The sequence below is a fragment of the Magnolia sinica genome, chromosome 16 (genome assembly GCF_029962835.1).
Source record: "Magnolia sinica isolate HGM2019 chromosome 16, MsV1, whole genome shotgun sequence".
Lineage (NCBI taxonomy): Eukaryota > Viridiplantae > Streptophyta > Magnoliopsida > Magnoliales > Magnoliaceae > Magnolia > Magnolia sinica.
In genome coordinates this window covers 57,087,327-57,109,757 of record NC_080588.1, presented here as the reverse complement: position 1 = coordinate 57,109,757, position 22,431 = coordinate 57,087,327, and the positions used below count along the sequence as shown (strand labels likewise).

At 40.0% G+C, this 22,431-nt stretch overlaps 1 protein-coding gene across 1 annotated transcript; it reads left to right on the top strand.

Annotated features, from left to right (window-relative positions):
- Window positions 1–14,879: 14,879 nt before the first annotated feature.
- On the top strand, window positions 14,880–21,460 carry LOC131228820 (probable protein phosphatase 2C 78). The gene is made up of 4 exons (XM_058224678.1): window positions 14,880–15,347; window positions 15,642–16,018; window positions 19,998–20,234; window positions 20,722–21,460. The coding sequence occupies exons 1-4, from the start codon at window positions 15,092–15,094 to the stop codon at window positions 20,983–20,985; spliced, it is 1,134 nt and encodes a 377-aa protein (XP_058080661.1). The 5' UTR covers window positions 14,880–15,091; the 3' UTR covers window positions 20,986–21,460.
- The last annotated feature ends 971 nt before the right edge of the window (window positions 21,461–22,431 follow it).

Below are 22,431 nucleotides of genomic sequence, written 5' to 3'. Positions count from 1 at the left end.
CATAACTTAAAAAAATATTAAACCCATGTGCTTCCCTTCTAGTTTGGGCTAGAAAGAACTTAGAAAAACATAATTAAATTGCAGAAATAAAAAGCAACAAGAAAAAAAGAAGAAAAAAATACAAATAGAAAGGATCTAAAATAAAAAAAACAACTTATAAAGCTTTAATAAAACTAAAAACTCTTAAAAAACCTTAAATATTGCTCTTGAATGCTTCTAATGATGTTTTAGAATGCCCTAGGAGGCCTTATTTATAAGTAGGGAACTCCAATTTTCGTATAAAGTTGAAAACCCTAGAAAACGCCTCAAATATACGTATTTTCTCAAAATAGACTTCTTGCTGCATAGTTCGTTTAAAACAGACTTCCTGCTGCGCAGTTTTTCAAAATATACTTCACAGCGTCAGAATATACTTTTTTAGGACGATTTCAGGATTATTCACTTCAAATCTTCGATTCTCTTCATTCCTTGCTTAGTTTTCTTGGATCTTTAGCATGTGAATTCTTTAATCTTGATCTCCTAAGATCCATCCCTTGCCTTGGTGATTTTTTAGCATTAAATTCTTACTTTTTAACACTTTTTTTTCAATCCAAGCTCTTAAATTCACCTTACAACACATACATGAGTAAAATAGAATATTAAGATGATTTGTGTTCATAAAACCAAAATATAAATGGGAAAAATTATGCAATATTTGAGTCTCAACATTTATAATTGCTTATTTTTTCGATCAATGTTCTAAAATGAGCTGAAAAAATCAATGGACCGCATGGATATACAATACATACATGAAGGTGGGCAGCATGGTTAGGGACAAACTGTGTTGCATAAGCAATGGATCGCACTTAATCCACTCTTTATATTTTTACTAACATGGCTCTTTTTATCCTATAAGTAAGCTGGAAGAAGCTCAACGGTGGAAGAGGAAAGTCTAACCTTATTTTTATTAGGCCCACCATGATGTCTTGATGTGCATGTGAGATCGATTCACTGTGACCATCATATGTGTAATCTTATTCTACATTTAGAGACAAAATTTAGGTTGACTTTTGATTTATGTAAGACACACCAATAGAACAGTAGAGGAAGATACATCTACTTTTGATTTTTACAGGACCCACGATCATAAGTAAGTAAAATCCATTCCAACCATTAGATGCCACATCAAAAGCTAGGCATAGAACTCAAAAATCAGGTCCATACTTGATTTAAGTGTGCCTCATGAAAGGAATTATTTTAAAAGGTGAGCTTTTTTTTAACACTATTTCCAATTGTGCAGTCTACTTGAACCATGGATGGAGTTGATTTTCGGTTCTTAGATGTAACATGGGGTGACACATGTGATGGTCAAGGTGGATTTTACATTAACACCATAGTGGGGCCCACCCAAGTCAGAGATCATTTTCAAAAAATCTCTTAAAAGGCTAACGTGAAGCAAACGGCCCCCTCCCTCTCAACATTAATTAGCATTAGAGATTTTATTTTATTTTTCATTAAATGCCCAGCTCGTTTGACCAAAATATACGGTCCAACTAGTTGTGTGTGAGCATCTCTCTCTCTCTCTCTCTCTCTCTCTCTCTCTCTCTATATATATATATATATATATAAGTTTAAATTTTTTATTTCCCATTAAATAAAAAAATGGGGTTTCTTTAGGGCCAGTTTGGGAGCATAGATATGACACCCCCTGATTTAAAATCCTCCTATTGGGTTTGGCACCCTGGACTGGGAATCAACTTTAATCCAAAAGTAGTTATGCATTATATATTTGCAAGGGTTTGAATTTATTAGTAAATCAACTTAATATCTCTAATTAGTGAACGTGTGTAATGTTTGACACAATGGTTGTAATAAGCCCTCTAGAATATATACTTTAACCGAAAATGATGAAATTTCAAATCTTAGATGGGCCACAAGCACAAGATTATGTCTGAGTGACTAACCAATGATTTTTAACCATTGATTTAAATGGAAAATGTTTGGATGGTGCTAATCATCATATTAAAGTAATTATAGTGATGCAATTGATAATTTAGTTGTTTTGGGATATCATTAGTGGGTCATGTACCCAATAGCTTAATAGTCTGGTGACATATTTTACGTGCAACTCTTGAAAGGATTTTAGATATAATCTAAGCTCTCACTTTAGATTTCAAACCCCTTCTTTGAGCGCCCCCAATTACTTTATTGTGTCAAACAATCAAAGGATTTGAAATCCCTCTAATCCCCCCAAATCCATGGTGCCAAACGACCCTTAGTCTCATGTCGAATAGATTGGAAGAATAATTTTGATTTATAAGCTAGCTATTGAATATTGAGTATTCTTACTTGGGGAAATAGAGAGAGATGTTCGATTTGCTACGCACTAGAACACACGCGTGCGCTCAGTCAGAGGCGAGGGCATGGGTAGGGCTGTACATGAACCGGGTTTGCTCGGTTAACTCGCCTAACTCGGCCCAAAAAAGCTCAACTCGGCCAGACCCGGAACTGAGTTCGGGCCGGGACGGGACATTTTCTTCAACCCGAAACTGAGTTCGGGTCAAGTTCAAACATGTCCTAGTTCGGCCCGACTCGCCCGTTTATATATATATATATATATATATATATCCTAAATCCTTATCCTAATCATTTGAGACAGAGAAGTGAGAACGCCTTCCATCCCTTTGTAGATGGAGCAGGCTCAAAATTGGCCCGAACTTGCCCGATTGCTAACCGGGCCAGGCTGGATGTGGCTGGTGACCGAGTCGGGCCAGGTTGAGCCCAGTTCGACTCAGATCGACTCGTGTACACCCTTAGGCATAGGCAGTGTGACTCTAGTAGGAAATCTAAATACATAAATCTGAGACATGATTATGTAAAACAATTGATTTAAGATGGAATCATTACAAACTCATATGTGAAGTTAAGTAATATCTTGACTAATCCTTTTACTAAACCTCTAACAAGAGAAATAGTAAGGACAACATCTAGAGAAATGGAGTTGAAACTCTTCAACCAAAGTTCTATCAATGATGGACACCCAATCTAAAATTAGAAAATCTATCAAGTTTGGGTTTAATGGGTAAAAATAAATCAGGGATATGTAAAATATTTCAGTACTAAAACTATGAATGACCTCATATATGATGAAGAGTACTAGTCGTTACAGATAGAGAATTGAGTCTTGAAACTCTTAATGAAATTCAGTTTACAGGACAAGTGTTTTAAATAACAAAGAAAATACTTGAAGAATCTCACCTATATGAACATATAAGTAGTACCGCCTCTCATGAGAGTTAGAGTTTCTCTCATGAGAGGCGGTACTATGTGTGTAGTATATTTGATTGTGTTATTAAAGAATAATTGGTTTAAAGCCGCATCTACCATAAAATTCTACAAAACTTTAAAATACTTATATTAAGGAAAGATTCGAATCGTAAAAATATCTTTCTCTATATATAAAAGCTGTCTTTTATCTCTAGCAAAAAAAAAAAAATTTACTATTTATTTTAAAACCAAGTAGGAGATTGTTGAGTTTTTTATTTAAAAAAATATAAATAAAAGTTTGAAAAATTCATTTCCATACGGGACAATTTTGAAAAACCAAAGGAAAAAAGAGGTCTTCCTTAGTCCCACATTGAATAAAGTGGGAGAAATTTTTTGGTTTATAAGCTATCAAGTATTGAGTGTTCTTACTTGGGAAAATGGAGAGAGATGTTCGGTTTGCGTGGAACACATGCACGTGCCCACTATAACTCGGGCATGGGCAGTGTGACCATAATAGCACAGTTTGCATTTTACACGTGCAGAGTGGTTGCTAAACGTCTGAAAACGAACAACCCTTTATAATCTAACGATTTGAAATGTACGGAATTTAGTGTCAACGGTAAGAAAAGTTTCACAAATACTCTAAACCATTGATAACCACCTAGCAACAGTCCACACCCCACATGCTATATAAATTGGACCCTCTAGGTCTAAAATCATCAAAGTCCAATAAATCCAATTAAAATTTGATCTTTTTTCTTTAAATAATTTTTTCCTTTTAAGACTACTCAAGAACTTTTGTTTGAGTCATTGAGGTCGAGCACTCAACAAATATATTAAAAAAATGAATTGCGTTAACCAAGTCCTCGTGTAGATCCTTCCGTGATTGCTGCATATAGGACCTTACAAAAGGCTTGTCTTCCTTCCATAAGCAATTTACCTATAACCTACCATCAATCTCGATTCAAAGGGAGAATGAGTGAATTAAGCTTTAAGAATAGCTTGTTACATAGGTGATTAAGCCTGGTATTAATTTTATTTTTTATAGTTTTCAATAGCGTCCAATCCATCCAACGGTGGCATGCAATCTATCAACAGCCTGGATTTTTTAGTGGATTATGATGCTGTAAATCCTTTGCAGTCGGTTAGCCTGTAATCCATACGCACCTGGACCGCATTAGTTAGATCACCTACGGTGTTTTCTTTTTGTAAAGCTAATAGTAGCCATTTAAAAAAGTGGATTTGACAATCCATGGATTGAATGGTTAAGGACTTTTGTTGAAATGGCCTCTTCATAGTGGGACCTACTCCTCGAACGGTTCCGATCATCCAAACAAGCGAAAAGGGCGGCTACCTATCAACTTCAGTTTGATTCTGCCTCATTTTTTAGCTGATGCCCTAAAATGATCTGAAAAATGGATAGACGGCGTGGATAAAACAAATACATCATGGTGGGCCCCACATAATTGGAGGGGCCACTACCGAATCCGAGTCGAGAAATTTCAGCCGAAATAATCGCCTTTACAGCCGAACTAGTTCTCGAAACTTAACGAGAAAGAAATGCTTTTATTACATTTTGACCCGGATTATTCTTAATCACCCGTTTGCACGCAGCGCGTTTAACAGCTGAGTTAAGTGGGGGCCACCATATTAAATTTGTAATATCCAAACCATTGAATCTACGGTCCAATTTATTTACACCGCATATATTAAAAATAAACTAAATCCAAAGATCAAATGGGCCACAACATTGGGAACAACGTACAAATCACGTTTAAAACCTTTAATTTTATGCAGTGTGGCCCACATAAGTTTTTTCTAGAATGGTTTTATAATTTCACTTAATTATGATGAGGATGACCAGATGAACGTCTTGGATGGAATATAGACACCATGTTGGCCTCACATACGAACCTATGGTTGGCGTCCCCTCCACATTGTTCCCTGTCGTGTGGCCCACCTGAGTTATGTATCCATCTGATTATTTTTTTGTGATATATCATCGGGATTTGAACCTTATGAACGGAGTGAATGTCTAAAAAACAACACGGTGGATCCCACAGAGCTAGAATGTTGTACTCGCTGCGTGCAACAGGTGTTGCTGATGATGCCGGTCCGCTGAAAACGCGCCCTTGGGCCATTCGAGCGCTGTACTTTTCCAGCGCACTTTAGCATACAGAAAAGCACACGTTAGCACTTACCAAAAGCAACTAACGCGCTAAGACCAAAACGATTTAAAGAGAGAAATTATCCAGTGCGCTCTAAATGCAGTCAGACGCGTGAAGCGGATTGCGTCCGACCTTCAGTCGTACCTTCAACCGTCCAACCAGATCTGTGTGAGGCCCACCATGATGTATCTGCTTATCTAGACCGTCCATTCCTTTTTTCGGATTATATCAAAGTATGGGTCCAAAAAACAAGGTTGATCCAACGAATTAGGATTGCGCCCTACGCTCACCTATACATATTACTATCCAGGCAGATCTATGGAGGGGCCTACTGTGATGTATCTGTTTATCCATGCCGTTCATCCTTTTTCCCAAGTCATTTTAAGGTAATGAGTTAGATCCAACGCTCGTGTGTACCATACTAAACTGGGGATTTGGATTACATTAAATGCATGGAGCGCATTAAATGCAAGAGTAATCTGACTCATGGAAACGGATTGGCTACTCCCCTGCCACCATCCAGGTGACGGTCGGTGCTCTGTGGGACCTTCCATGATGTATTTGTTTCATCCATGCCGTCCATCTTATTTTCTAGATCATTTTATGGTATGGGACAAAAAACGAGATGTATGCTAATCTCATGTCGATCACATTACAGGAAACAGTGTTGAATGAACGTTGACCATTAAAATTTTTTTGGGGGCCATAAAAGTTTTGGATCGAGCTGATATTTGTTTTTTAGCTTCATCTGGGTCTGTATGACCTAATCAACGGATTAGATGTCAAATAAACAGTACAGTGGGCCTTAGGAGGATTTTAATGGTGGATATTCAGTCGCTACTGTTTTCCTGTTGTGTGGTCCACATGAGATTTATATCCGAGAAAGTGATGTACGACGTGGATGTACATATACATGATGGTGGACCCCTCGATAGATCTGCCTGGACGGCAGGCATGATGCAAATATGCAATACCCGTTCAATCCAAGTCCCAAGTCGACCTTACCAAATATGACTATTGCATTTAATGATTTGTGTATTTAATGTAACCAAGTATACTATTTGGTGTGGTCCACTAGATCATCTGATTTGCCTCATTTTTGGACCGATAATTTAACATGATCTGAAAAACGGAATGGACCGTGTGGATATAAAGATATATCACGGTAGCCCCATATACATTCGGACGGATGCTTAAAGGTTTCACAGGAAGTCAGACGCAGTCCGTTTCCGTCCGATCAAGCTTCTATAACCATCCGTTGATTCAAGAACATTTTTTTAAGCCACAATGCAGAATTATGCTGATGGGACGATCCTAGCCATCTGATCAAATGGTATAAAAATGGATGGCTAATATCATTTATGAAAAATAGGTCTAATCAACAATTTCAGCCATCAATTTCCTGTTGATCATTATGAGTGGGCAATTGCTCGTAAACACCCGGACCTACCTAGAGATGGACGGTCATGTCAGGGGCTTTGATGGGCCACAATAATATGTGTTTTATCCATATCATCCATCCATTTTGATAAATCATTTTAGGTAATGAGCCCAAAAATACAGTAGATCCAATGCTCAAGTGGACCACACTATAGGAAACAGTGGTATTGAATTTTAGCAGATGATCCTAATCATTCCATAATGGCTAAAAGAGGAAGTCCACGTTACCGATCTAACGGATCGCTCCAACCAGTGTGTATTTTACATGGTAGCTCATGGAACGTGTGTTGGATCTAATGGACGGTCAGGATCAATTATTTGGACTGTCCAAGTGTCCAGAGGCAAGTACGACCCACTCTAACTTAGGTGTCTTGAAATTGCACTCCTCGGCAGCTTGGGGGAGTGTGTACGGTGACAGGAACAGAGCAGGATGTGGGCCCCACCATGGATAGGCTGCGTGTCGAAATTTGCACCACAAAGATCAAAAGAATTCTGTCCGCTGAATGTGAGCCATTGGTCGGTTGATGGGTTAGTTGGGACCATTCGAGCCGAAATTGGAGACTTTCAGCTCGCTGAGATCTATGGTGGGCCATGTGTTGACCCTGTTACCCAGATGCGGATGGCTTCCGGCACCCCGTTTGCTGGGGACGAGGGTTTCGTGCAAGAACCTCTAGGAGGAAGCTCTTCACTGGGATGCTAGGTGGGGTACATCATGATGTTTGTGAGAAATCTGCCCGTTCATCCGTTTTGCTAAGTCACTTTCTGACATCCAACTAAAAATGAAGGGAATTTAAAACTTCGAGTGTGGTACATGAGAGAAAACAGTGGGGATTTATAACCCGGGTTGAAACATTCATTGGGCCACAAAATCTTTGCTTTTAAATAAGTTTTTGGTGATTTCACTGCGTGCCAATGATGACACATAACATATAAACATCTAAGAAAGTTTTAATGGTAGGAAACTTTTTCTACAATTTTTCCTCTAGAATAGCTTACTTAAGATTTAGATTTGCCTCATTTTTGATAGCATGTTTTATAATAATTTTGTAAAACATATGCAGGAAGTGAATTTCTAAGAAACATCATCGTGGCCCCCACCTAGCATCCAGTTCTTCTTGTGAAAGCCTTTAAAAAGAAATCTGCCTCCATTTGCGGGAAGAATCAGGGCGCTTTGCTTGCCACAACCACTTTTTATCTATACCGCGATTGGTCCACATCATTACCGACAATGTCAGCAATGCTGCATTAAATGCAATGACGTGGCTAATTACATTGCAGCAAACATGTTTTTTCTTTTTGTGGCAAGGATCCATATTCTTACGAGGAATCCATGGTTTTGCCTACTCAGGATCGTAGCAAAAATATGAGCCAATCCAAAACTCCAACAGGCCACTTAACAGGAAAAAGATGAGTAGAAAATCCCATGATAGAAACCTTCTTGGGTATTGTGATGTTTATAAGCTATCCAAACCAATCATAAAGTCATTCCTATTGGGATGAGTTGGAAAACATAAATATTAGCATGATCCAAAATTTCATTAGCACTACAATTTGTTTCAATGGTGGACATTCAATCCTTACTGTTACCTATAGTGTGGCCCACTTGAGTTTTGGATATGCTTCATTTGTGGGCTCGTGTCTTAATATGGGCTGGAAAAATATCAATTTAATATGGGCTGGAAAAATGGATTGACAGGGTGAATTTCTCACAAACATCACGGGGGTCCTACGAAGCTTCTGAATGACATGGTGTAGCAGGCAATCCGCGTCCTACCTATTGTGCATGCCTACCGACATTGAATGTCTTGACACTAGAGCTATACATGAGTTGAGTTAGCTAGGTCAGCTTAGTCAACTCGGAAAAGGTCAACTAATCTTAGTTTGAAATTGGCTTCAAACTGAGTTGAGTTGGTTTTTGAAGCTCGAATGAATTTTAAACCGAGTTTCGAGATTACCCGAGCTCAACTTGACTCGGATCCAACCAGCTCGGTGATTCGGTTATTTTGATATTGATATTGCTCACCGAGTGTATGATGAATGACTCAACAAAGTGTTGTTTCGGGTGCATACACTCTCCACGGGATCAATCGGTGGTGAAGAAGGAATTAATACAAAACAAATCCGTACAAAAACTTTACATCATGAGGCTACTCTCATATTTTGATTTTGATATTGCTCACTAAGTGTTTAATGAAATGCCTATAAAGTATTGTTACCGTTTTGTATTATGTGAGAAATTGAAAATGCATTTTATGTGCTTAAAAAAATGTCATACAGGCTCGAACTTGGCTCAAATTGGCTTGAGTTGTTGACCAAACTAAGCTGAACTGGACGGACATACTGGAGGACCGAGTTTGAGCTTAGCTATTGGCCAAGCCGAGCCGAGCTATGCCAAGCTCGACTCAGATCAACTCATGTACAAGTCTACATGACACGGATTTAGGGTCAAAGGCACACAAAGTTCCTTTAGCAGAAAGTTGTGTGGGGTCACAAATCCACTACGTCCATCAGTTTTGCAAGACTGATATGAAAGGAACTTGCACAATTAGGCAAATTCAAAATTCATAAGGGTCACAACATAGGAAACAATGGGATTGAACGCACACCATTGGAAACTTTGTGGGGCCAAAAAAGTATTGTATCAGATGATATTTGTTCATACAGTTAAATCACCCAATGAACGGTTTGGATGGCATACAAACATCGTGGTCGGCTCCAGGAGGGTTTGTACGATGGACATTTCTATTCTCACGATATCGTGTGGTGGGGCCACATGAGTTATGGATCTGCCTAATTTTTAGAATTTTGTCCTACTATTGTCTTAAAAAATTGATGGACGGAGTGATTTGTGATGGGTATCTCTATGGACCCCACGGAACTTCCACTGCATGAACTTCCTGTGCCGGGTGCATGGCAACCCACTCTACATGGCTTTGAGTGAGTACCATTTAAGGTGATCCGAAGTGTACATAATGTCTTGTTAGAGTGACTAGGATTTTACACGAACTGAGCGAGCTCGGTTAGCTCGCTCGACTCGACTCGAAAAAGCTTGATTTGACTCGGTTCGAAGCTCAGTTCGAGTTGAGTCGAGCTGATTTTTTGAGCTTGAAAATGAATTCGAGCCGAGTTCAAGCTGCCCCAGCTCAACTCTACTCAAATCGAATCCAGCTCGAATCGAACTCGGATCAAACCAATTCGGTGACTCAATTATTTTGCTATTGATGTTGCTCACCAAGTGTTTGATGAAATGGCTCAACGAAGTGTGGCCGGTGGCAAGGAAGGTATGTATATGAAACAAATACCCTTTTTTTTATTGGTTTTTATGTTGCTTAGAAGGTGTTCGATAAAATACTTGTAAAACCATTGCTTTTGTTTTATATTAAGTGGGATTTTGAAGTTGCAGCTCAGGTGTTTGTGAAAAATACTGCAATGGTGAACTCGGCTCGATCTAAGCTTGAATTGACTTGAGCTGCTGATCGAACCAAGCTGAGGCCAGTCAAGCTCGAGGAGTGAGCCTAGCTGAGTTCGAGCTATGGTCAGTTAGTGGCCGAGCCGAGTCGAGTTAAGGCCAGCTCGACCTGGTTCTAGTTCTATGTACACCCTCAAGAGGGGCATGAGAGTATCTAAATCCCAACCCTTCCATAGGTGTCCAACAAACAGAAGGTCCACCGAGAAAATGCATCAACGTTTAGGGGTCGTTTGGCACCTTGGATTGGAGGGGATTGGAGAGGATTAGAGGGGGTTTCAAATCCCCATGGTTGTTTGGCAGCATAAAGGAACTGGGGATTGCCAATCCAGGGGGTTTCCAATCCCCTCTTTGAGGGGGTTTGTAATCCAAGGTGAGAGCTTGGATTACACCTAAAATCATTTGAATAGTTGCATGTATAAATGTATGTCACTGTACACTATCGTTCTACTAGGCACATGGCCCACTAACGATGATCAGCACCGTCCAAACATTGTTCATGTAGATTAGCACCGTCCAAATATTGTTCAGCACCGTCCAAACATTGTTCATGTAGATTAGCACCGTCCAAATATTGTTCAGCACCGTCCAAACATTGTCCATATCAATCAACGATTAAAAATCGTTGGTTAGTCACTCAGACATGATCTTGTGCTTGCGGTCCATCTAAGACTTGGAATTTCATCACTTATAGACAGAACATATATTTTAGTGGGCTTATCACAACCATAGTATCAAAAATTATATATCTCACTAATTGGGGATATTAAAGTTGATTTAGTAATTAAAGTCAAACCCCCGTGAATATACCATGTATAGGTATTTTTGAATTAAGGTTGATTCACACTCAAGGGTACCAAACACACCGAGAGGATTGCCAATCCAGGGGGTTTCCAATCCTGGGGGTTGCGAATCCAGGGGGTTCCAAATCCACGCTCCCAAACAGGCCCTTAACATTGTACTAAAGTGAAACCGTGGTATGCCAGCTGGACCATGTGGATAGCGTGAGACACATTTCAGGAGGGGGAGCCATCATGGATATATCACCAAGAGTCCTCTTTTCTGTGAAGATGATTCTACTAGCTGAACCGTTGATCATTTTGTAACTTTTATCGTCCATCGATCGAACGGACAGGATTGTTCATTTTCTCATGACCTCTCCAAAATGGTACCTACCTCTGGAGCACTTCTGCCGATCCATAGCAGTGGACCACGAATTAATCGTAGTAATCCATGGACTACGGGACTAGTCCTCTCGCGTGACGGGGAATCATACAACGGACGCGGCCAAATCATTTCAGTGCAGTAGACTGACATTTTAGTTTTGCACCATTAGAACTGACAAGGAATCATACAACGCACGCGGCCATAACTTTTACAGCGATCCAGACCATCAAAGTGGTGGATACGCCACTGTCGATAGAGCATATCTCTAAAATCACATTGATCAAGCAATCTTAACCACTCAATTAATAGCTATCAAATGAATGATTAAGAACAAAAATTGTAATCGGTCCATGTTCGAAGAGCAAAAGTAGATAGCATGGGACGCGGATTGCGTCATACCCGTCTGTAGCCACGAAAGGGCACTTCTGTGGGTGGGCCACCATCATGTATCTGTTTATCCAAACCGTCCATCCCTTCTCTCGTATCATTTTAAGGTATGCGTAAAAATGAGTTAGATCCGACATTCAAGTGGTCCACGCCACAGATAAATCTTGCATTTAATGCAACAATTTTTTTGTGCAGGTAATGCAACCCAAGATTATTATTTGCTGTGGTCCACTTTATTGTTGGATATGACTCATTTTTGTAAACATACATTAAGAAGATATGAGAAAAGGGATGGATGGGGTGGATAAGAAGATACGTCATGGTGGACCCGCCCACAGAACTGCGCGTCCGTGGCTAGAGACGGACGGGGTAGGACGCAATCCGCGTCCGATAGCATCGTAGTCGCAGTGCCATTTTTAGGCGCGTCCCATCCGGAAATGGATTGGCTACTCCCCTGCCACCCGCCAATGGCTGATGGTCGGTGCTCTGTGGGCCCCACCATGATGTATATTTTTCATCCATTCCATCCATCTATTGTTATATATCATTTTATGAACTAAGACCTAAAATGAGATATATCCAAGTCTCAAGTCGACCACATTATAGGAAACAGTGTTGCATGAACTTAGACTATTAAAAACTGTTTTGGGGCCATAAAAGTTTTGGATTAAGCTGATCTTTGTTTTTTCCCTTCGTCTGGGTCTGTATGACCTAATTAACAGATTGGATGTCAAATAAACAGTACAATGGGCCTTAGGAGGATTTTAATGGTGGATATCTAGTCACAATTGTTTTACTGTGGTGTGGTCCACCAGAGAATTATATCCCTCTCATTTTTTATATCAAGCTCTAAAATGTTCTTTAAAAATTGATGAACGGAATGGTTGAAACACATACATCATGGTGGGGCCCGCAGAGCACCGACCACCAACCAGGGCTGTTGGCAGGGGAGTAGCCAATCCGTTTCCATCCGTCCCATCTAGGCCAGATATTTGGACAGTCCCGATTAGATGGCTGAAAATGCCAGTACTAACGTCGAGTCTAGCTCCTTTTTCGTTCTTAGTACCATTCGAGATTTTGGTACCGTCGTTCATGATTAGATGGGCCTCATCGTTGTGGCAGCAGGGGTGTACACGAACTGAGCTAACTCGGTTAGCTCACTCGACTCGGCTCAAAAAGATTGATTCAACTTGATTTGAGTTCGAGCCGAGTCAAGCTGATTTTTTGAGCTCGAAAATGAGTTCAAGCAGGCCTAGCTCGACTTGACTCAAATCGAATTCAGCTTGAATCGATCTAGTTCGGTGACTTAATTACTTTGCCATTGATGTTGCTCATGAACTGTTTGATAAAATGACTTAATGAAATGTGGCCGGTGGCAAGGAAGGTATATACATGAAATAAATATTTTTTTCTCTTTGTTTTTGTTTTTTTTTTTTTTTTTTTTTATGACTTTTATGTTCCTTAGAAGTTGTTTGAGAAAATATATGTAAAACCATTGCTGCTATTTGTATAAAGTGAGATTTTGAAGTTGCAATTCACGTGTTTGCGGAAATGCCTCAACGACGAATTCGGCTCGATTTTGGCTTGAAGCTGAGCCGAGTTGAGGTTAGCTCAACTTGATTCAACTTGATGTACACCCCTAGTTGTGGGACATGAATTGAACCTATCCTATGAAAACATCTCAACCCTTCATTAAGTAGGCCAAAAAATTAAAAGATGAAGAAATAAAAAAATACTGCAAAGATTGGCATCCAAATCCAACCAACGAAGAATCCAAATATTTTATAGATGGGATCTTTCAATTTAGATCGTTCTCGGTGAATCTGCAATCTAGTGTAGGGCTCATCTTCGCATGGAGCGGATTAGGTGCGGTCAAGGTGGTGTGGCCCTTACTATGGGCCCCACCTTGATGTATGTATTCTATATCCACACCATTCATCAGTTTTTCCAAGCGTTTTAGGGTATGAGCCAAACATTAAGGTAGATCCAATTCTCAGGTGGACCATACCATAGTAAACTATAGTGATTGACCATTAATGAGACAAAAGTTTTGGAGCAAAGTGATATTTGTGTTTTTTTTTTAAAAAAAAACTTCATCCAGGTTCATCTGACCTTATCAATCAGATGGATGGCAAATAAACATTACGGTGGGCCCTAAGAAATTTTAAATGGCAGGGCGTTCAATCACCACTTTTTCCTGTAGTGTGGTCAACCTGAGAACTGGATCTGCTTCATTTTTTGAATCATACACTAAAGTGTTCTGAAAAAACGAATGGACGGCATGGATACAAAATAGTTGCATCAAAGTGGGCCCCACGGAAAGGGCTGCACCGTTTTGGTGAGGCGGGCGTTTCACCTAATCTGCTCCCCTCAAAGCGCCAGTAAAATGGTCAATTCCTCCAGCCGAGCATTGTCTAACCGTCCGTCGATTCATCATGTCGTGGCAATGGATTGGCTCCAATCGGTTTTCGGCAAGGTCAAGCCCGAATCCTGCGCTTAGCTGGGCAAGAATCCGATATCTGACACATACCTAGCCAAAATGGATGTGGATTGCGTACTGGCCCCACCATATAAGTATATACATCTTATCCATGCCGTCCATCTGTTTTCCAGCTCATTTTAATGACATTAGCCCAAAATTGAAGCAATCCAAAGCTCAAATGGACCACACCACAGGAAACAGTGGGATAATGACATTTACCGTTGAAACTTTCCTAGAATCAACGGTGATGATTTTAATCCCATTTGTCACATTAAAACAGATAAAATAATCTAAATTGTCGCACCATAACTTGCTCCCGGTGGGGGTTGGACCGAAGTTAGCCCGTGCCAGACCCGTTTTCTGACAGTGGACCCGAAACGAGACCAGTAAACTACGCCCGAACCCGATTCTCATCAGATCCACCAGCGCGATCCATATAATATATTGTGTAATCCGGCGGAGCACTAAACGATGTGAGAGAGAGAGAAAGAGGGAGAGTGGGAAAGAGAGGAGAGAGAAAGAGACGCGCATTGGCCACCGTATTCTTCTCTTACGCGGCATCAGCACGACTTTCTTCATCAAAAACCCCTTTCCTCTCTTTCTCCTCTCTCTGTCTCTCCCTCTCTCGCTTTCTCTACCCAACACTTACCTCTCTTTCTTCCTTCTCTCTTCACAACAGCAGCAGCAGAGAATCAAAAGAGAGAGAGAAGACGAAGATATTACAGAGAAGAGAAGATGTTGCATTCATGTTTGAGGCCGCTGACCAGGTGCTTCGGCCGCAGAGGAGGAGATACGCTCCTCTGGCATATGGACTTGAAGCCTCATGCCTCTGGAGATTTCTCCATCGCCGTAGTACAAGCCAATTCCTCGCTCGAGGACCAATCCCAGGTCTTCACTTCTCCCGTCGCTACCTACATCGGCATCTACGATGGCCATGGTGGCCCTGAAGCCTCTCGTTTCATCAACGGTCATCTTTTCCCATACCTTCACAGTAATTTTCTTCTTACCCTTCCCTCTCTCCTTCTCTCTTCTTCAATTCCTCCGGCAGAATTTTTAACGTTATGATGCGGTGGATGATGATCGTTAGGCCTGATTTCTGATGATCGGAAGATCCTGACCGTTTGATCTGTGGCCAACAAAGGGTATACAGTAAGGGAGCAGGATTATGCCCGAGATTGGACGGTCAAGATCTTCCATCCTGGGATTGTGAACCATGGGCCCCACAGGCTGCATCTGGACCGGATAGTTCCTCTCCTTCTCCTTCTTATTTTCTTTTGTTTTGTAGAGTTTGTTTCTGAGCAAGGGGGTTTATCGGTGGATGTTATCAAGAAGGCGTTCGATGCGACGGAGGAGGAATTCTTGCATTTGGTTAAAAGATCGTGGCCTACCCGGCCACAGATTGCCTTGGTTGGGTCTTGTTGCTTGGTGGGGGCGATAACTAAAGATGTTTTGTATGTGGCCAATTTGGGTGACTCGCGGGCGGTTCTAGGGAGGCAGGCCATGGATGGCGGCCATAGTCAACATGTGGTAGCGGAGCGGCTTTCAAGGGATCATAACGTTGCTGAGGAGGACGTGAGGAAGGAGCTTGAAGAGTTGCATCCAGACGATGCGCATATTGTTGTACATACACGGGGGGTTTGGCGAATTAAGGGGATAATTCAGGTATAAACCCACACATTTTGCTTTAAAATTTCTATTTTTTGTTGAAAATGATTTCTTTTTATGTATTTGTTACATGAAATGCATAATGGTTTCATTTTTATTGGATCCTGAAAATGGGCTAATTGGAATAGAGAGGAGTAGAAAAGGAGGCCAATTAATCAAGAGATAGATGTCCTGTTATGAATATGAATTATTTAGGCTGTGTTTGGAATTGCAATTGCAATTGAATTGTGGTAATTAGTTCAATAGAGTAGAAATTACCGGATATTCTTACTGAGGACTAGATTCCAAATTGCAGTTGTTTTACTTTCAAGTTGGATTTGAAAGGGAATGTAATGGCAATCGGAGGGCTATATCCTCAATTCCTTATGATTGATAATTAACTAATTACAATCTGGTCATTTCCTCTCCATCAAACTAATTATTGCACTTCAATTTAATAGTGTATACAATTGCATGCTTAATTGAGAATGACGTAACTTGTATGGATCAGCTCAAAATGTTGTTTGTAGAAGTAAGGCGTGTGAGAGTTATATTGTGGTGTCTTTGGAGTTACCCTTAATCCACAGCACCAACTGGGGGGACCGTGGCAAGAAGAGCGATCATGATCTCCGCCTTGCAAAGTACTTTCTCTTAGTAGAATATGTTTTTCACTTTGTTGGTTGAACCCTCTACCGAGGGGTCAATCCCACTTCGAAGTCACCTTCAGACTTGTGTTCTGGCTTCTTGCTCCCTTGCGATTTATACTTGCAAAATTGTGAAACAGATGCTTTCGTGGTCCTGCACCCACTCAAATCTGCTGCTGCTTCTCTTTACGCTTTGTTACTCTATGTAACTATAGTTTTTCTAGTTGGCCTAGCATAAGAAAAGAAAAATGATCCTCTCTCTTTTCTTGGATGACTGCCTCATTGTTTTGTTGGAATGCATTACCTTTGCTGTTTTCACCCAAATTCCATTTCAATATCTTTTGCCAACTTAGTACAGTGTGGAAACAGCCCTTTTGAAAAACAATTGAATTAGCCTGTTGGATGCTCAAAATGGATGCCTGGGGCACAATGATGAGCTCTGTGTGTGTGTATGATCTGAAGCATGGTTCCAGTTCTATTATACCTGCGTAATGTTTTTTAGAGTATATGATGTGAATGTAAAGTCAGTTTATTTTGCACATCCCACCCAGAGTAATTCAAGTCATTCACAAATATACCATGCAAACAGTGGACTTGTATTGTATGTTCAGGCTCTCAATTGCACGATTACTTCTGGCTTTGAATTTTCATCTCCTTATTATTATTATTATTTTTTTATTGGAAAACCATTTTCATCTCCTTATTTGACCGACCCCCCAAAAAAGGGCTAGAAACTTTCTTTCTTTCCTTTTTTTTTTTGGGTTAGGGGTGGGGGGAAGATTATCTATTCTAAACATATTGGCAACATAAATATGTTCATTTTCATTTGCATTAAACATATGAAGTGTTTGAACTGGCAAACATTTGCAGTTCTTTTTTCTAGTTGCTATCGCCATTACTGCCGAAACAATGCCTTCATAGCCTTGTGAGTACCTTGCTTGAGAGAAATTTTGTATGGGGTTCTTGGAAGCTAAATTTTCATTGTCATGTAAGCCTTATCCCAAGGGTTGGCTCTTGGAAGCTAAAATTTTATGGTACTAATAAAAGAGGTTGGATTACATTGTGGCTTAATGATTTTGTGTGATGTCCATCACTCCATGTTCTCCTGTTTTGTTAGTGAGTATCTTGAGTGATAAAGTCGATCATTGTTGAGGGTTGGGTGCATTACAAAAGATCGATCCATGTCAAATATAAAGCCATATATCTATTCCCATCTTTTTCTTTCCTTCTTCCTTCCTTTTTTTCCTTTTCCTTTCTCTTTTTCTACCTTCCTTTCTTTGTTTCTTCCCCCCCCTCCTTTTTCTTTTCCTTCATTAGGAAGATTTCCGAATGCAGAGTACTTTTAATGTTCAGTTTCAATTTGGTTTGGTGTAGCCCTTATGACTTCCGGCCATTTTGTAAGGGTGAAGATGTCTTTTGGTGAATTTAATGGTTTGGAACCATACGAAATAGTATGGTGCATGGGAAGGTCCAAACGTCTCTGTCAAAGGAGCTGCATGTTTCTTATCATGTGTTAGGAAGAAATTGGTTTCTTTTTTCCCCTCTGATTTTATGAAATCACTTCTTTTCTTTTTTGGCAATATTTTTCGTTCTTCTCTTGGTTTCTACAAGTTCCTATGTCTCTACATCTGGTTGGCCATTTTTTCGGCTGATTGGATCAACTCGAGCACAAGCATATGCTGTTAGGTAGCTGACTAGCTTAGGACACGTTTGGATGTACCCCCAGATTGTAGCCTGTTTGGTAATTTAGGTGGAAGAGCTCTGCTTGCTTTTGGGGCATACTCTAGAAAGTGGCAACATGATGCGCAGGCCACCATTTCCCCATTTTGCCACCCCATGATTTGGATAGAGCGTATCTCGTCTGCAGCCCAAAGCAGGATGCAAAAATGTACCCTTATAAAGTGGTTTATGAGGTTTTGAAGTTTGAACAGATTTTGCTTAAGCAAAATTTGTCTTCATATATAAAGTCAATTATGGACATTGCATCATAATACCTAACCTTTACTGTAACTAAAGGCAATATTCTGTCACTGACAAGCTGTTTAATAAAAAAAAGACAAGAAAAAGAAAACTCTGTATGTGAGCATAGAGAATAGTTGGCAGCCCTCAGTTTAAACATATATATATATATATATATATATATATATTCACCTTTAGTTATGAAGCTTTTAGCATGTGAACTAGAATTCTACTTTTCCAAAAGCAAACATCTACAAATCATGCTTGAAGGAATATGATACCTTATCCAAGAAGGGAGCTATAAAACTTGCAGAAAATGTTTCCTTTTTTCTTTATTTCTTTCTATGATTCTAATCAAGCACAAAATCCACGTATTGTTCACGTAAAGTCTTCATCTATGTATTCTGTCTCCTTTTTTTCCCTTGTTTTCTGTTCTTTTCCCTTTCTTTGTCCCCCGCTTTCTTCTGCGTTGAGGCATGTCCTCTTTGTTTTTTTTTGTAATTCTTTGTCTGTCGCCCTTGGTTTACAATAATAGTGTTTTTACCATTCAGAGAGAAAAAAAAAAGGGTCTTCATCTTTGGTTATCCTCGTGACATTTAGTAAAAGTTTCGACCATATTTTCCCTATCTATCTCTTCAACATTTCTCTTAATGATCGCTTCTCCCACCTCTGGGGCAACATCTTCTTTCAACTTATTTAAGGGGGAAAAAACAAAGAAAGAAGAAAAGGATCGAAAATGAAAGCTTAATAAAAAAAAGAAAAAGAAAAGAAAAGGAATGAAAATGAAAGGAAAAGAATTTAGATGCATGCAAAACTTTTTCTTGCAACATTGTGTTTTTCTTTTTGCATCTTCTGCATTTCTGTGTCCACCATCCATATCTTCACATATCTGTACCTGTGAAATAGAATAAAATAAAATCTGTTTGTTTGTTTTATCTTGTAATTTACCAGTATTTATGTAGTTCTAATATGTTTTGGTTTATTATAGAACATTCTTCTATGTTTTATGCATTTAAAATTTACAGAATATTTCTTTTCAATATAAATATATATTCATGGGCACAGAGTTTTGCACCATTGGGTTTTCCAATGCATGTGCCGAGAACCCTTAAACCTTGTCTCATAAGAAGTTGCAGATAACGCTAACTTGGCTGCTGTAAACTCCAATAGATATTGCATTTCTCAACTAAGAAAACTACTGAAAGGCAATTCCTTTCTCTTCACTTTATTATCACAATGGTGATACCTTACGAGTTCCCTTTGCCTATGAAAGATGACCTTTTCCAGTTAATATCTATAATTTTCCATTTTACTTCAAGGTTTCAAGAATAAGTACCCCAGACCCTGATCCTATCATGTCTGAAACATTTCATTCTGATGTTTTCCTATTTTAGGTGTCGAGATCTATTGGAGATGTATATCTGAAGAAGCCAGAGTTCAGTAGGGACCCACTATTCCAGCAGTTCGGCTCTCCCGTCCCTCTGAAGCGGCCGGTGATGACTGCAGAGCCATCAATAATAGTCCGAAAGCTCAGGCCTCAAGACCTATTTTTGATATTCGCATCTGATGGCCTATGGGAGCAACTAAGTGATGAAGCGGCGGTAGAGATTGTCTTCAAGAACCCAAGAGCGGTAATCACATCCTTCACATCTTTCTATTTATGTAGTCTATAAGGTTTATCATATTAACCTTGGGTCCTCATTTTTTACCAGTGAGGCCTGTGGTTTAGTGATCTAGACCATTGATCCAACGGACTGACAATGGATTGATCGTGGCCCAAAATCTCTCAGATCGGATGTTTTCTATTATCTTACCTGTCTATTTTCAGGCCATGGATTAAAAGGTTAAGGTTGCTCCTTTCTGGAGATTTGATTCGTGGTCCAACCACTGTGGAGCCCATAATATCAATAGCCTGATACTTAAAACATGGGCCCCACTTGTGGAAACTACAAGCGGGTACCTGATGCATATTCTCAGGGGATCAATCATATAATTACTCAAATCTTTCAGTTGATTTCTTTCATTGGGTTTCTATCTGAATTCTGAACATTATCAATGATCAAATTGTCATTTGGCTTTCTTTTCATTTCTTTTCTTTTCCTTTTTATTTTATTGCAGGGAATAGCAAAGCGTTTGGTACGAGCTGCTCTCAATGAGGCCGCAAAGAAAAGGGAAATGAGATACGATGACATCAAGAGGATCGAGAAGGGTATACGGCGACATTTCCATGATGACATCACCGTGATTGTTATCTATCTTGATCACCACCAAGGGTCCTCTAGATTCAAGGGGAATAGCACTTTTGACTGCACGAGTGCACCTGTAGACATCTTCTCCTACAATGCAGATGAATCGGAGGACGCTCTTCACCCCATGTCCTAAAATGGTTGCCTTGTGCTGAGGGCACGCCTGAGTCCCCGACTACTTGTGAATAAAAAAAAAGAAAAAGAATGTGTTAGTGATATTTACACGTATATAGATCAAATGTGTCAGTGATATGTAAGAAGACATGAAGCTCCATGCGAGGAGATGGGTTTTGAATAATGATCTGCGAGATGATGGTGTAAATACATGGGGCGTAGAGGGATGATGCTGATTCATGGAGGCTTTGCCATGAGTACCCTTTTTCGGACCATCAAAAAAGAGTTACCTTTGGTCCCTTTGAAGTGTAGTTTCTCTTTATTTTTTTTCCTTAAATTTTTTTTTTTTTTTTCACTTTCCTTTTAGTCAAACAGGTTCTTCGATCTGATGTTCGTGTGTCAAAGACAGGTATTAGCATGGAAAAATGATGAATTGCAATCCCCAAGGGTACCATTTTTCTAGTTTTCATATACAGGGATGTGAAGGTGGTTGTTTCGTTTCTTTGTTGAAATCTATAATCGCACACATTGTTTTGAGGGCAATTATAGTGCAAATATCCTCTAGCCGAGATGGGTCCACCTGTAGTTATGGGCCGTTGGATTAGTGGGTTGCAAGTTACCTATAGCTTGGATGATTGAAAGATGATCTGGATCCCAGAATGTCTTTAAACTATACCTGTAATGAATGGGAACTGCTCACACTTACTGGTGTCGTTTGTGATTTACTTTTTTTATGATGGTCCACTAAATGGACTTGGTAAGCAGGCCAGGCCGGTCCATTCATCATGGCCCTTGGTCTGGCCTGGACAGTGGGTCTATATTTTAATTTGGGTCTGACCCTTGGGCTAAGTTTAGGGCCCAGTGGAACCTTCCCATCCAACGGCCACTAGTGATCGTTGGGGAACCTACTTGGCTGACCTACAGTATTTTGCATGATGAAATAGTAGTAGATCATTTCTCTGTTCTCTGGATTCAAATGATTTTGGTATCTTGATCATTTGGTTAGTAAAATAGGATGTTTACATCATGCCCCGTCTTTACCGTACATGTTTCTCCAAATGTCGTGATTAATGCTGTCCATCTTTAATGGTCACCTGTACCATTCAAACACGATTTCCCGTCATGAATATCACCCATCTTCAAAATCAGATTGATCCTCTCACTAGGTCGGTCTCTCCTGTATGTTGAGTCAGACCGTTAGTTGTGCGAGAATTCCAACTGTGGCCCCACCTGATGACCAGAATGGCCTGTTTTTGTGGCAGGTGATCTTCTCATGGTGTGGGCCCACCACTTGCATGGTACGACAGTTTCTGCACAAGTGGCATGTTGGCAAGTTGGTATATAGTCGGCTGTAGATTATCAGCTTGTTCCACTCTTTTGTTTATAGCCGTTGGATACCAGGCCGTCCAACCAGATAGGGCTGTCAGTGGGCCTGGCTCGGTCTTCAAAATCAAAGTTCTGAATACCG